Genomic DNA, 13,619 nt, shown 5'->3' with positions numbered 1-13,619 from the left:
TAACTTTAACTGATCAGTTATTACTCTTTATCATTTATCAGCTACAGATCTACCCATACAGTAAGCAGAACGATTCAAGGCAGATCTCTAGAAGTATACTATGTAGGTAATAAATAGCTACATCAGAACCTCCCCTTAGTTTATTCTGGAAGAATGTTCGTGGCAAATTCCGTGTAGAAAACAACCAAACAAGCCCAAAGATCTCCCAGCTAATCTCATCAGCTCCCAAATGTACCACAATATGACATCCAATGCTATACTGTTTAGCTAAAAATAACTGAACATAAAAAAATGTAACCATTTATACATTAACCTTTTAAAAAAAAAGTCTTTGCATATATTACTTTTGCGTGCAAATCAGAAGTACTTTCTACAGGATGGAATACAGATCTTTTAGCATTCCTGCTCCCTGTAAATTCACTCCCTATTTCTAAAACATGGTCAAATTTGGAGCTACAGATTTTGGTTATCTATTACCATCCCTTTTTGTGGCTTTGCGCTGTATAAAAATTTTTATTCAATGTATTTCTAAAAATATTTTTAAAAGACCATTTTGCAAGTCTACTGACTGCTAGAAACACCTGCCTTAGACAGCTTCTTTCTCCCAAACTCATCTGACCGCCAGAGGGGAAAAGTGGCAGGAGTCGAGTGGTAAATTTGCATTATGTCTTTGGGTAACTGAACTGTTACAGACTGCTATCAGACCGGAAGAACTTCATAATAAAACACAAAATGAGTTGAATGCACCATTAAGGAATGTATTGCTGTCTTCCACGTTTTCCTCACTTTTAAAAACAGTATTTTCTGTCTTTTGTTGGCAAAGAGTTATTTTAGTTCATATTAAAACTCATTGCTGTAAGACATTTTTTTTCTGAGATACTATTACCTAAGACTGCAACATATATACATTGGCTTTACGTACTATACTGAGACAGAATACGTTTGAAGTAAGAACTTTAAAATGCTATTTTTTCCATTGTATCTCCGGAGGAAAAAAATTACATATACAGCTACCCACCCAAAAGTTTTACAGCTGAGTAAGTCTTCAAGTTCTTGGCTTCAGAAGTAGAGGTCATACTTCAAACATTTCTATGTTTGAAATAAGAGTATGCTTCTACCGGTAATCTGTATCCAGTGCAAGCTCTGCTTCTTATTTCACTACAACAACCTGCCTTATCACAAATTACACACAAACTTTGCAATAAACAGGTACCTTGTGCAGTAACCGTGTTCATGGTTCACAATTACTGAAACCATGAAGCAGCATACATTTCAAGCTTTGGTGCATTAATGCACCAAGATCAGTATGAAGATGATTTCAAATGTACTGCAGAAACATGGTGGGAAATGGAAGCATTACACGAAGTGGATGCAGACTGCTGGCGTATGAAAGTTAACAACACTTTAAGGAATTCTTTGGAGCTGAAACTCCAAACGAGTTTCAAGGAAATGTTTGGAGCTGAGCTTTCATATATGATGAAACAGGATGAGGAGCACTTTATTGAAGAAAAACATCTGTTACAGAAACTAAACATATCTACACATCAAAAGAACTGGAGAAAAGCTGCAGAGTACTCAGGTAAGGAAGAAGTTAAGATCACAGACAACGTTTGTTAAATGACTGTGACACTAAGATTGCCAATTAGAGGTAGGAAAAGGTATGTGCAAAAAAAATTGCTGTAAATACTTTGAACTGAAGTTCAGAAGGATAAATAGGTGAACTGAAAAATTTAGCAATGAAAAGACTTTTACACAGACAAAACTGGTTATCAAAAGAATGTGAAAAGACAGCAGACCTATAGAAACTGGATGTAACTGGTATAGCAAGGCTATGCTAAGGTAAAGGGCAGAAGAACAGCCTGCCTCTAAGACTTCAGTGAAATATGCAATACATTGCTTTACTGGCCAGCATAAGTATACATCTCAGATGAAGGCAATACTTGAAGTAGGACGATCTTCCTCATTTATAAAACCAGTGGTTTACATATTTACACAGATTGCTTGCTCATCTATAAATCAGCAGTAATACAGATTTCAGAATGAGCCTGAAAAGGCATTAGTGTATAAACTCAATGGAGAAAAAAACTATTTCTGAAAATAGCTTTTTTCATACTTTCAGAAACAGCTGAAGGGTTAATGTGTTCCCTAAAAAGGGGCTGTTCTCTATACTCTTCAGTAATGCAAACTACTAGGTTGTACACTTATACATAAACAATAAGAACACACCATATGATCTGAGCAGATGATTTAAAAAATAAATATTAAAATCCCACCTGAAATAAACAAAGACACTTATAAACCCTCCTCATCACAAGGTTTAAAGACAAATTTATTAAAATACTTAGATTTGGCACTGCTGTATTTTGCAAGTGAAATACCTCAGAAGTAGCATACATTTTTAAAAATAAAAAAACCCCAAGGTTGCTAATCAAAACGCCAAAGTTCCAGATTTAAGAGAATACTTGAGTGAAAAAATTATTTTTCAAGTATTAAAAAACCAACACTAAAGAGAACGCAAATTATAACAATCACAAAAGAAACTGTGAGAACTCAGGTATTTAAAGAGAAAAGCCTAAACTTTCCTTCCCTCTTCCCCCTATCTCTCCAGCCCATGAACAGCTATCTACAGGTACTAATTATACTACTTTTTTTTTCCCTTCTTTTTTTTGTAATAGTGATTGAAGATATAATCTGATTACTGGTTTTATAAATGAAGTCTCACGGATGTAACTCAAATAATGTGCTTCTGAAATCTAGTATTTTGGGTAGCTTTTGTGGACTTTTTTCCCCTGTCCAAGCTCCAAGAGGCCTGCAGCACATGCACACTGTTTTACTGGAGATTTACAGCCCACCTTCCTTTAAATATTTCAGTGTTACATCACACATTAACAAGTTACATCTCTTTCTCTGCAAACAGCAAATACTGCTTTTTCTGATGCCTGCTTCACATCTAAAGAGCCCTTAAAGATTCTGATGACTTATCATAAACCAACCTAAAGCAACAAACCTACCTATTTGGAAGTGCAGCCTTCAGAGGCAGCTTCATGCCTTCCTTTCTCTTGGGAGATGGCACTGCCAGTCTACCATATATTCCTCTACTGCCATGGACACTCCCATGGGAAGAGGAAGACCAAGATACAAGTGTAAAAGTGTCTGCTAGTTTACAGGGTTCAAGTCCACGTCTCCTACTTTTGAAGGAGAACTAGTTTGGATGGGACCCAACTGTCCACCTCCAATTTTAAAGTTAGATCACTTCACAGCCAAACACACTACATATGGTTCTTGAAACACACTAAGCTATACCCGGTCCTGAGGCTAAACAACCCATTTAGCATTTCTTCAAAGTTCTGGATTCTGGTTCTTACTCTCATTTTGTCCAAATACTCAAATGCAAGATGATTAATAGCTTATTTCACCTCACACAGTCAATGTCAAGGCCATTTTTCCTGCTACGTAATAAGCCAAAAGGTAGAGCTATTAGTCAGTCAGCTGCAAGTCACAAGGACAGTAATCCCAACCAGCAAAACGCAGCCGTCACTTCTTAATGCGAAGCCTAGTTCGCTAACCACATTCAGACCCACTCATGCTCTGGAAAGTACCATGTTTGGGGATCTCACCTCACTAGATGACTGGTATCTGAGAGGCAGACGTAAGGCTGTATTACTCAGTTTGAAAGGAGAGAAACCAATGCTATATCTCCCAACAGCAGACTTTTCTTAACTGCACTACTTTCTTTTTCCCATGGCTTTGATCTTTAGAGGAGACTAGACCTTGAACTACTTTACTTACTCAACCCTTCTTTCTCCAAGACTTTTTTTTTTTTTTAAGAACATCTATTAATACCAGTGACTACCTCTGCAGCTCTTGACACCAAAACTAGTGACATAATTTAGATGCCCATTTTCTTTGCTACTCTTAATACCTCTAAACTTGAAGTAAGGAAGTTGACTAGTCTTCCTTAACAAATGTTAGTTTTGCTTTAGCTAGCAATAAGCCTCTGTAGCAACCAGAAACGTACATTGGTAAATACTAAAACTCAAACAGGAAGACATTTTGTATTTTAGGTGTTGAGCTTGGCTGGCTTTCTGAAGTGCCAAGCACTGATAATTATAACTGAAATTAAGGGCAGCTGCAAATATAAAGCTGATTTGAAACCAATGAATACTAGTTTCCTATGAACGACAGAGGAATCATCATAGTATTTAGTTGTATTAGAACCAGGGAGAGAAAAAGACTTTCAAGCCCTTTGCCCATACAACAAAAAAAACAGGAACTCCATTATGGAGAGAACATACGGCCTAACATATGTCCAAGGAACAAACCACTGCTCTGTGGAATGCATGTTGTTCGTTTGGGGGCATTCACAATTTAACTCTTGGAACCAGTGGAGTTACAAGAATACTAAAAGAATTGTAGAAGCTGCCATGAAAGCCAAGCAAATGCAACGGCACCACACCCTGAGAGGTTCCCTTATAGGTCATCGCTCTCGCATTTATTTATATTTTTAAATTTCTGTGTAACTTACTCGTTTATCAATATCGCCATGCTGAAGTTGAACAAACCGAGCACTGATGGCAGCAATATAACTCTGCTGATTGGAAAAAGCAACACGTCCAGCACCTTTTGGGTATTTCAGCTCAGGGTCGGTATCAATTCCTGCGTAACAAACTCCACCATAGAGACGGTCCATGATCATAGCCAATTCCACTATTAAGAAAAAAAAAGAATGTTAATTTAAACATTCTTACAGTACAAATCTTATAAATACATTTGTATTTTGAAAGACTAAAAAAGTTGATTTTAATAATTAATTTTGCAACAGCCGATATAACAGTAATAACAAGAAATATAAAAAATTGTTAAATAAGCTATGAAATACTCAGCAGACAGATCTTTCACGCTGTGGGTAAACACATCCAAGGAGCAACAGAATTGTAAATCCTTGCAGTCCTTGATAATCTGGACCTGAAATTCCAGGGCAGTTTTTCTTCAAGGGATTACAGCAAAAGACTTTTTGGGCAGCCATGGAATGTAAGCTGTATAAAATAGATCTACATACCACAAATTCCTTGGTACATGTTCTCTGGCTGTCTTAATGCTCTACGTCCCACTTGAATTTAAAGAGGTAGTTAGCATCTTTTCATCAGCCACACTGAGCTTATCCTACAGTGCTACACTTACCATTCTAAAGTTCATAGAAACAAACCCACCAAATTTACAGATCAAGTATTTTACCAGTCCTCTGGTAATATTTTATACTGAATTCAGTTTTGCAATTCATTTGGGTGGAAAATGCCACTTTTTTTCACAATTGGTATCCTCTGTATTAAGGTATAAAGATGTCAGCATTCAGTGATGTTCAACAGTGTTTTGAAAAGTCTCCTGAAGTTTTGCTGCTTTTCTGAAGTCATGATTCTTATTTTGCAATGCCATAAAAGTTTCACTTTCACATACACAGGGCATTTGAAAGCTAAGCATAAGAATGCATCCATTAAATTTATCACAGACATTCAGCACAGTAATCTGGAGTATTTGGACCGAATTTAAAGAAAAATTAATGTGCAGTTGGAACATACTGTGTTTATCTTCATTTACAGAGCTTGTACTACAGTCAAAAGTACAGTCTTAAATGTAAAATGACAGAAAAGCTTGAGCATTGCAGGGCTGAGGTAGAAAAAAATAAAGATTCTTTATACCCAAATTTGGACTATCACTTCTTGGTTCTCCTACATCCTTCATCTGAAAACTCCTATTTTCATAATAATAAAATTCATTACAAACTATGGAAGACTAATGAAGTCCAGAAGTCATTCTAATAGAAAACATGATTTGAACCACTGTATGTTACGGTTCTACTTTCAACATTCACTTCAACCTACTTACTAGAAGGCCACCATAAAATACTGTAAAAGGCTACGGCAGCAGCCCATCTCACAAAGCAGACTGTCCAGGCTGTAGATCAACCTTTCTACAGCTACAGAAACTTCTAATGCTTCCTTCATGCACTCCAACAAGTCTAGAAAGAGTCCTGCAATCTCATACAGTGTTGTGCCATACTGACTGTGCTACCTCTCCAAATTTGTTCCTTTTCCACCCTATTTCTACTCCTTCAAGTACTCCATCATCTATGTTTTTGCTTTGTCCATACTGGCAAAAGCAACTGCAACCTGAGAGTAGTAGAATAGTAGCTAACACACAATTACCAAAAACAGTAGCTAAAGCAAGTACAAATAGAGCTCCACATACTCATGGAGCATGGCAGAGAGGCTGAGGTTTTCATAGCCTTATTTTGAAAACAAACTCTTCAGTAACGTGGTTTACACTACAATTTTTCTAACATGATCAAAATCTTTTCTACAGCTTTAGACATGTAACAGTTTCCAGTAAATCCCAGTGATGAACAGTAGTGACTGATGGGCAAAGCCAGATGAAAACCGTTATTAGAGAAATGTAAGAATACACAAATACTGCACTGTGGTTATAACTATCATGACAGTCATGTATTTTTATATGTATATATTTATAGCTATCCATACATAACTATATAAAAGAATGCATGGTTTAAATTATTTTTAGTAACCTTCTACTTTTAAAAATAGCCACAGATTACACTCACCAGCTCTTAATGGTCTAGGGACTCCTCCAACAAAAATTGTTTTTCGAGGATCAAGCGGCTGGGAACCATCCATCACAAAGTCGCTATCACTTAGATTCCAGGGGCGGATCTGAACCTATTAAATTGGGAAAGGAAACAGTATGCTACTTTAAGTTTTGCTACAAAGTGGATATATGTTTATCAGCTTATATAAACTGTCAGTCATAACCCCATTAGCTTAGCATGTCTAGGTGCTCTGTTTTAAACCTATTAAGTCAAAACATTACAATTTTAAAATCATTCAACTATTCCAGATGTTGAGCTCTGCCAATGGTAGTTTGCTTTTGATTATTTTCATCGTCATCATTTCAAATGCAGCTTTAGACAGATGGCAGCTATAGCCTGCAGGCCATCTACTGTTTACTTACTGGCTTGTCCTTAATAGTAGGACTGGAAACACATAGATAGAGCTTTCCATCCTCTTCAATGCAGGCATCAATCAGGGCCTGAACAGAACTCTCTTCTTGGAACAGGAGGAACGCATATCCTGGAAATAAAAGCCAAACCAACTGACATTTTTTCTCTTTATCTTTATTTTTCTTAATCATCTTTGCCAGCGACTTTTCGATAAAAATGTGTTTACTCTAAAAGTAAAAGAAAGGCAAACCAATTCTTTGTTATTAGTCATCATCTTTGATTATGTACTACCTTGCCATGGTCAACACAACTTCTATCCTTAAAATAAGTGTCAAAAGAGACTAATAACCAAATAAAAACAAGTATGTCTGATGTATCATATATTGGGAGTCTAGGCTGAACATAATTCATTGGCAGTAACAGATATTATACAATGAAAATCCGACTTGGCACAAAGGACTAATCTCTATTCTAGAGATTAGATCAAAGTACTTTGTTACATAAGTGACCCAGCAAACCTCTCAAACACTACAAAAATAGGAATGAAAATGCTTATTTAATGCTACAGTAAAAACAAACAGCCAGAAAGACAAAGAACCTCACGTTGGAATACTTTGGCCGTTACAGTATAATGACATATACAAAATTTGTTACTTTACAGGTGCTCGATAGCACAATTAGTGTTGTATTCTAAAACGAACTTTAAAAGGACTGTAAATCCACATTTCTTTCTGAGATTACTACCAAGTGTGGAATTGTCACACAAAGTTATGTTTTATTACTTGGATGGAAAAATAAATGCTGAAGCAGCTGCTCCAGAGTGGGCTTGGCCAGAGGGAGCATGGCTGCCTTACCAAGCCTTTGGAAATGATACTGTATTTCTGAGAGAACCTAGGTAACCACTGCGATTTCTTATTGCAGGCAGACAGTGTACGTCATCAAGGCAAAGATGGCAGGGTACACCTTGAAAAGCATTAAAGAACTAATGTGTTAAGAAGAATGTAAGTTTAGAGAAACAAATACATGACTGATTTTAGATATATGGGAACAAAAGTGAGATTTAAGGCCTATACTGGTCTTTCTAATAACTTGTACCTCATTTCTTACCCTTCATACCATAGTCCTATCACATCTTTCTACAAGGGATACATGACAAGGTTTTACATATTCTATATTTTTATGTAAATTTAATTTAGTTTCTGAATAAATATGCCTTAGGGAATCTTTGGGCTTGGGCTGAAGCATTTCCTTGTGAAGTCCATTTTTCGTTGCTGAACAATATTTTTTTTTAGTGACAATCTGTTTAATGTAAGCTTCATCAGTAATTATTTAGATTCAAAATCTGTTTTAAGGGAATAACTTTCAGTATTTATCTTGGAATTTAAAATCCAGGTGTTACCCATGCAAAATTTGGTCTGGCTGTAGTTTTGCTCCACACCTCTGGTCCTTTGATGATTTATTTACAATGCATTCTAGTTTTCTCCCCAAGTCTATCCTGTAGGAAGATAACCAGTTCTCCTGGTGAAGAAAACGGGCTACAGAAGATAATTCGCTCAGGTCCCACATTTTATAGCCATACCCACATATTATAGCCATATACAGAGACAGACAATCCCTTCCAAAGAACGTTTGACTTGCACAGTCTGCATACAAACCAATCTCCATCACTTGCTCTGGACCAGGGTGCGTTTTCTGGCACAAATCAATTACACATTAGCCACAGACTTCTCCAAAGAACAGCAGTTACATAGGCAACCAGCCTATATTCATCAGTGAGAAAGTGCTTGCAAAGGCAAACTACACTCTTATCTTATGTATTTCATTTAGACATCCTAAATCAGGGCTCTTCTTGTTACTGTAGCTAGGCACAAACTTTATTCTTGCTCCCTTCTGCTTTCTCAATATATGCTTTTATTGGATTATTTTTCACCTCAACATCCATAACTCATGAACTACTGTGGATGTTTAACATCTGCAAAGCTAGTACAGTGGTGGTAAATCATGTATCATGAAAAAGATCGAGAGCCCAGCTAGTCTTTTTGGGTTAGTACTGAACTAATTATCACGTGTGATAGAAAGTACAAGTCACAGTGAAACATGGCGGGGATGTAGGTGAAGTGTAGGATGTGTTTTACTGTACTACAAAACAGCTTAACTCCCTATTTTCTTGGTTTTTTGATGTACCACATCAGTCATTTGATTCTAAGAGCTTCACACCCAACAGCAACGCAAGTCTGTTTGCAACAGAAAAATAAAGCTACTCTAGTAGTTTTCTTTGAAGGAGGCTGCTTCATACTTTTGGGTCATAGGTACAACCAACAGTAGCAGGTCATGATCAGGTATTACATGTCAAGAGACAAAGCTTGAACATTTTGTGCATATTCACAAGGTAAATATTAGATGAAACACAGATTTACAAAAATTTCCTGTTCATGTGCACCTCTACCAGAATTTATGCCTCTTGTGTGAGCCAAAGTTTAGGTAACTGCTGTTAGTGTTTATCACTTGACTAATTCCTCTGTGTAACACTGGAACTATTACTAATACCCCAATTTTCAAAGGCAACCAGTGTGGGTGATTCTGATAATACATGTCCTCAGAAAATTACATCAAGTAATAAACAAATATTTCTGGAGATGATAATTGGCTTTAGAACTACATTTGCTGGTATCTAAAGATACTGTACTGGTTATAGTCATCCTTACTCTCAGCTGACAGCTGTCTTAATGAAAAAAGACCAAGAAATTAGATATTTTTTTCTTTTTTAACGTATTGGGTCAGCACTGTAAACAGAAAGCCCATCAAGTAAGTTTGAAGGGTCCTAGCTATATTACCAAATTAAACTTTTTCAGTTTTTCTATTTATTACATATAGAAATAAAATCAAAAGCAAAGCATTCTAGACTGCATTCACAACGGTAGCTAACATGATTTTCTGAACAAGGTATAATGTCTTTATTTCACAGTAATATGGAAGTTTACCAGAAAGGAGGCTGCTTCTGCTATGCATTCTCTGTGTAGAAATCAGGGAGCGTCCTTAAATCCTGTCAAACTCCAGTTAACTCCTATTGCTAGTGGCTTAGAGAAGAAGTCAAGAAAAATCAGTGCAAGCCAGCATAGCACTGCCTATGCCAGTCAGTACAGCTGTATTTTGTTTTAGGGCTGGTTCCTGTACTGTTCTGACAGACTCTCCCCAGAGGAGACTAAATGGCCTCAGTACAGTGCAGTTCTTGCCCACAGAATGCTACACCTCAGCTTAAATCAGAAAGAATCCATGTAAACCACAGCTTAATACAGGCAACAGATCTGTATTTTATGATGGGAATAATTCACATTTGGGAAGGGCAACCAACATTTCATCTATTCCCCTTTAAAGAAATTTAATCACCATGTTAATTAAATTTAATCTTTAAAACATAATCTTTCATTTGTTCAGTTCAGTCCTCATTGATGGAGAATTAACTCCAAAATACACCTGAACTGAAAAAATGCAGGCTGATCCAATTGCAATGTAGCTGTTAGCTCAGGCACTTTTGAGTGAGGATTCACTTCGACATCCAAACACCTGTTTCTGTATTTCTGCAGTGACTGTGTTAAAGCTCCTACTGTAGCACAGAGATCCAGCTAATGTAGTCAGTGGTGACCGGACGGTTACTCAGCTGACCAAGTGGGAACATGGAGGTGTCTAGCACCATTTATCCTCTGTAGGAGTTTGCCTAACCTTCAGCTGATGCTCCAGAAAGGTGTGGGGCTTCAATAAGTACCACGCCACATCCGTGAGACCTGCGTGAATCTTTTAGATATCCTCAGTTTGGGTAAATGAATCAAGCTCAGTGTGCTTATGTTATGTTACGGTGACCTGAACAGCCCTCTATACTCCACTGACTGTATTGGCCAGATTCCCATTGATTAAAGGAAGCTTAAGACACTAATCACACATGAAGACACCTACAGTTACTTGACTGAATCCAGAGTTCAATCCTACCCAGTGTGATCATCTAAGCTGGTAACAAGTTAAACAGAACTTGTATGGATCTGGGGTTTTGCTTCTTAAACTAGAAACAGAACATTTTCAACCTGATTTTATCAGTCAGTTCTAAATTAGCAGTTAAGAACCTTGAATAAATGAAGCTACTGCACTACTGCTGTGACAGAAGGCAAGAGAAACACCCAGATGATTAGAAGAGGCTGTAGATACTGTCCTCTTTAAATCAGATTATCCTCTGTTTGATACGGACTATAAATAGTACAGAGCACACAAAACAACCGGGCATATTTTAAAAGGCCTTCTTTGGGTTTGCATATCCTCATAGCACCATTTCTTTGAGAGTTTCGTTATCATACAGAGTCCTCACCTCAGCGACTTGCTTTGGACATCTGTATTGTTCCATAAATACTTATTTGCCAACTACGTAGTAACAGGAGCTATGATAAACAGTGGCAAGTCAGAAAGGAAGGAATTCTCCATTACAGCTGGCAGATCGCTTACAGACTTTGTACTTTGATCTCACAGAATAATTTTTTTTTCTGCTTCAGAACAGTTTCCTTGTAAGATCAGTCTGAAGTTTTTAAGATTCTTGTTTTCTTTGGGCCTTTGTGGTGAACCAACACAAAATGTAATTATTTAAGAACAAGCAGTTGGTTTTTCTCAGGAGGCAGCCAGCCTTGATGGATCAGGACATTTTTTGCATTTCTTCAAGCAAGGAAATGCTTATTATGAACTCGGCCTTCCCTCAGGACTTTCTGTAAGCAGAGAGCCTGGAAGTAACCACAGCCTAGAAAATGGAACAAGACTGAAAAAAACCCAAGCAGACTGTATCTCTTCACCACAGAGAAGACTTATGTAAATCAGTTCAGAACTGAATGATTCTGCAGTCTTTGGAAAGTAATACTATGTCAAATATCTAATGCAACTGAACAAACAAAAATGTATATGCTGAATTGACTCCACGCACAGTAACAAACTAGGAAATTAAGATGAAAAATAATTAAAGAACTCCTTGGGCTAATATAGTATATATTTCTAAATTGCTAATTAGTGATCAACCTCAAAGCCTTCTCAGTATTTATCCTACCTTTAGCAGTTTCAGACATAATTTATGTATACATGGCTTTTGCCTGCACATGCAAGTCATACTTGAAGACAAATTTTTAAGAAATTCTTCTACAAAATAATCATAGGGCATATCTATTGCACTGAAAAAAGCAGATATAAACACAGTAATATTCAACAGTTAATGGTGACCTCTGTTTCCAGAGTATCTACAAGGAGAAACCTACATTGTATTTTAAATGTGTTATGCTACATTACAAAATGATATTGAATAATGTATTAAACCGAAAATTAGAATGAAGTTTTAACACTGAAGAACAGTAAGTGCTATGAAGTTTCAAATAAGGCTAAGTTAATCATGGGAAATCAACACTTCATAAGTGTTTCCTGCATTAATTAGATCAACAGAATGGAGTTCTTCTATTTGTATTCCCTGCTTTTAAGAAGCTCTGTTTACATTTTTTTTTTTATTGTGTTAATTATAAATATTTGGTTATCAAAAAGCTTTAACAAATGAGGAAGTCTGGAAACACATCCTTAAGACATTCGGATGCTGAGACAGGACTATCTCCTTGGAAATGAATGCCAGAATCCGTTCCTTTCAGGTAAGAATATATTACATCTTCCTCTATACATTCATCACAGACTCTGCAAGATGCATCTTCCTGAAACAGTTCTTCAATAATTTCTCTTGGTAATTTATGGAGAGATAAACTGCTTAGGATAATCAAATTTAACTTGACAGCAGCTTTGTGTATCATGCTGACAATCAAAGAAGCCAAAGTCTCTTTGTTTGTCTTAGAATTTCCATGTAGTGTTAATAAATACTATACAAATACTTTCAGTTCCATTTCCCACTCTTTAGAGGGCCCATCCAGGATAATAATCCTGTTTTTTCCCCCAGCATAGATGATCACATAAATACATCAGTTTATAAATCACAATCAGTTTATAAAGGCACTATAACTACATTTGTCACATCCAGGGAAGGAAGGAATTGCTGCATTCTCTACAAAATGAGTAATCTCTGCATTGCTTTCATATATGGATCAGGTTTTTGCATTTATTTTAGATGTACCAATATGTTATTGTACATGTACGGAGCTATGCTACATAATTTAATTACTTAATCTACTGAATGGCTTTTCCAACATTTTGTAACTGTTATTAAAAAAAATCTAGTCTAACAGCAACACTAGAAATAGTTAAAAATCAGTATTTAATAATTTATCAAAAAAGATTAGTGCTTCAAGAGAAAGTTCACATTACAAAACTGAAATAAACATAACATTGATTATCTTGAAGAGATAACCAAATATATTCTTCTGAATCCTGCCTGTAACTTCCTATCTAAATTTTTATTTAGATTTATTAATTGGATTATTAGAAAATTTTTGTCTAAGATTTAGTCTTAAACATTTGACCAAATTTCAGTTTTGGAAACTAGACATAAATGAAAATACAGACCTTTGGATTAATGACACATATTACTATGTAACACTGATCTGATAGATGGGAAATCAGAATATGGAAGATCCTTCAGGAGTCCTGCCCT

General features: G+C 36.3%; 1 protein-coding gene across 4 annotated transcripts in view; it reads right to left on the bottom strand.

The window, feature by feature from the left end:
• CPEB2 (cytoplasmic polyadenylation element binding protein 2) overlaps positions 1–13,619 on the bottom strand; it is a 55,144-nt gene that overhangs the window by 4,092 nt on the left and 37,433 nt on the right. For all 4 annotated transcript variants that reach the window (XM_055701278.1, XM_055701293.1, XM_055701285.1 and 1 more), the window contains 3 exons: positions 7,024–7,142; positions 6,617–6,731; positions 4,526–4,707 (listed from right to left, as the gene is read on the bottom strand). In XM_055701278.1, coding sequence (XP_055557253.1) covers positions 4,526–4,707; positions 6,617–6,731; positions 7,024–7,142 — 416 coding nt within the window. The remainder of the gene's footprint in view (positions 1–4,525; positions 4,708–6,616; positions 6,732–7,023; positions 7,143–13,619) is intronic.

Source organism: Falco cherrug, chromosome 1, assembly GCF_023634085.1.
Source record: "Falco cherrug isolate bFalChe1 chromosome 1, bFalChe1.pri, whole genome shotgun sequence".
Classification (NCBI taxonomy): Eukaryota; Metazoa; Chordata; class Aves; order Falconiformes; family Falconidae; genus Falco; species Falco cherrug.
Note: the sequence above shows the minus strand (reverse complement) of the source record. Positions and strands in the feature narration are given on the sequence as shown.